Source organism: Triticum dicoccoides, chromosome 2B (assembly GCF_002162155.2).
Source record: "Triticum dicoccoides isolate Atlit2015 ecotype Zavitan chromosome 2B, WEW_v2.0, whole genome shotgun sequence".
In the NCBI taxonomy this organism is placed as follows: domain Eukaryota; kingdom Viridiplantae; phylum Streptophyta; class Magnoliopsida; order Poales; family Poaceae; genus Triticum; species Triticum dicoccoides.
Window position 1 is genome coordinate 634,735,752 of NC_041383.1, and position 2,897 is coordinate 634,738,648.

Here is a 2,897-nt window from a genome sequence, read left to right on the forward strand (position 1 = left end):
CGCGCCCATGAGCCGCTGAGTTGAAAGAGGACTGTCTGATGTTGGTGCTGTGAAGGAGAGTGAGGTGAGCATCAAAGCTCAAGAGCTGGCTGTACAGCTCCTGAACCGAGACTGGCTCAACCCTAGCAGACAGGGCGGACACGACTGGATTGTAATCCAGATCGAGGCCAGCCATGATCTTGGAGACGATCTCGGGATCGGGAAGAGGGACTCCGGTGCAGCATGCGACTTCATCTGTAAGAGTTTTGATTTTGCCAAGATATTCTACGGTGGACATGTTACCTTTCTTCAGGTTCGTGAGCTCGATGCGGGTGTTGATGGCCTGACTTTGGCTCTGGGCGGCGAACATGGCGTTGATGGCGCTCCATACTTCGGCCGGCGTCTGGAGGGTGGCAACTTGAGCAAGGATCTCACGGGACAGAGATCCCATCAGATACCTTTGGAGTTGTTGCTGCTGTGCGTACCAGAGAGTTCGGGCGAAGTTGGCGATCTGTTCTTCTTTGCCATCTTTGGTGATGGTGAGGGTGGCCGGTGGTTCCGGACTCTTCCCATCAAGGTGGTGCTCCATCTGTGCGCGTCTGATCTGTGGTAGCACGACGGCCTTCCATAGAAGGAAGTTTCCCCTTGTTAGCTTCTCCTATGGTGGCGGTCCGAGAGGAACAGAGCTGCTGCTGGATGATGATGCGAAGGTGGAGGTCATGGAGGTGGAAAGCGTGCTCGTGGTGGAAGATAGGGCTGCGGAGGAAGACATGATCTCAGCCGCGGGAAGGTAGCTAGATGCGATCTTCGATCTGAGAGGAAGATGCTCTGATTACCATGTAAGTTGGGTTGGAAGCGTTGAAGCCTTTGTCTCGGGCCGCATGTTTATATATATTGGCAATGCCTTGGAGTACAAGAAGAGATCGGGAAGATCGATCTCAGGGAGAGTTCGGTACAGAGAGAGGAAGAAAAGGAGATAGAGATAGATTACAGTTTGAATGAAATATCTCTATCCTATACATACTCTAACATCTAGGGCCATTTCCTCTCTATGTTGATGCATACATTTCTTCCACGTTATCCAACAATCTTTGAATTAATACTATACAAAATGGCGATAAAATTATACATGCAGTTTTTACGTTAAGTGAGTGCTAATTTCCAACCGATCTCCAATTTCAAATTTTGTACCTATAGTTACATGATGAGATGTATCCATCCGCGATTACGGATCACGAATTGTTCACCATTTTTTAGGAACTCATATCGGTTGTTCACCATTTATTTGACCTGTGGCCTGTCCACGCTCCTCAAAGAGTTCTGTCTCCGCCACCAAGCAGGCCTTCAGGCGGGGTAGTTCACCTTGGACTCGTAGCACTTCCCAGCATTCCACCCGGCGGGGACGACATTGTTGGCGACGAGCACCTTGCCGGAACTCGAGGTGAGCCGGAAGGAGAATGGGGCTTCCAGAGGCTTCCCGGTCTTGGACTCCATGCACCACAGGGCGCCCCACGACTGCCGCATCTTTTCCCACTTGGCGTAGCCTTTTTTGCCGCCGGCCTCCATGACTTCCACGGAGTTGAGGTCTCCGTCGCCGGCCTCGTATTCGACCAGCATGGCGAGGTAGAACGGGTTGGCGCCCGAGTCCATCTTGAAGCTAATCTTCTTGCCATGGTACTTGCATGGCACCCTGATGAAAGAAAAGTAAGAAACCAACATCTGATGCTCGGCCTATCACAGCACATCCGTACGTGTGCAGAACGTTAATCGGACGAGATCGATCTGTAAGACAAAACTTGAATGCCTTTTTCACCTCTCGAATTCGATATTGAGGACTCCGGCGTTACGTAGTTTCTCCGCCATCCCGGGCTTGGCCAAGGCGCCGAAGGCGGTGCCGCTCATGTCGAAGTGCGGCCTCTTCTGACACTGCGCGTCGGGGCACTGGTCGGTAATGACGACGGTTACGTGTTTGCCGGAGCATTCCGGGTTCTCTTTGCATCTGATCTGTAGGCCATTTGATTAATTAGCACACCATAATAATCTGAACGTCAAACGTGGCACATGGAACAAACGACTGTGTCGTCCACCTGATAGCATGAACCGCAGCCTTTGCCGTTCTTGAAGATGCCCGCTCCGCCGGCGGCGATCAACGACGAGAACGGGTCCTGGCCGACATCGCTTTTATAACCACACGCGCCACCTGCGTATCGCATTGGCGTAGTAGAGTGAGTTTTCTTGCGTTGTCGCCAGTTATCGTGCGTCAAATTCATATCCATGAATGTACCTTCGCTGCCGTCGCCGTTAGGGCCGCCGTACCACGTTGCGCCGCCGTTCGCCCAGCCGTGCGTCGCCCTTGGGAGTGATAGGATTGACAGGACGGCGAAGGTGGCAAATAGGAATATGCCTCGCCTGCAGGCCATTGTTTCTCTTGGTTGAGGGAATGAAGAAAAGATACTATTTGATGGCATGTATATATATAGGTACCGTTTTATAGTAACGATTGGTCAACTTGCAAATCTATATATAGGGATTATTTGGGTGGTACATATAGGACAGTTTTAATTATAGGAGGACTATAGACATGAGAATGTGGCGCAACTATAGTTAGTTTTTCGTTGTGTCTAAGTGCATCTCGAACGCCGTCTACTAAATCGGACACCGCATTTGTCCGAAGACGGGAAAGGACCAGTCCACAAATACGGATGCGTCGGTCATCCAAAGCTGTCTGCATATATCCCGTTACATTTCAAAATTTCAATGAAAATAAACAAATTTGATGCACATTTGAACGCATCAGATAATCTTTCCCTAATAATAAAGCACGGATTGACTCCTTGGCTTTACCGTCATAATACGCTTCTTTCCTTAAATTTACGCTTTCAGTTTAAATTTAAAACATATATGCGAGGTGGTACTAA

General features: G+C 49.8%; 1 protein-coding gene across 1 annotated transcript; it reads right to left on the reverse strand.

Moving 5' to 3' along the window:
- Positions 1-847: 847 nt before the first annotated feature.
- Positions 848-2,399, reverse strand: LOC119368161 (expansin-B5-like). Its single transcript, XM_037633487.1, has 4 exons — positions 2,264-2,399; positions 2,067-2,179; positions 1,793-1,983; positions 848-1,669 (listed from the first exon to the last, which is right to left on the reverse strand). Exons 1-4 carry the CDS (start codon positions 2,397-2,399, stop codon positions 1,324-1,326), a joined length of 786 nt encoding a protein of 261 aa, XP_037489384.1. The 3' UTR covers positions 848-1,323.
- Positions 2,400-2,897: the final 498 nt, after the last annotated feature.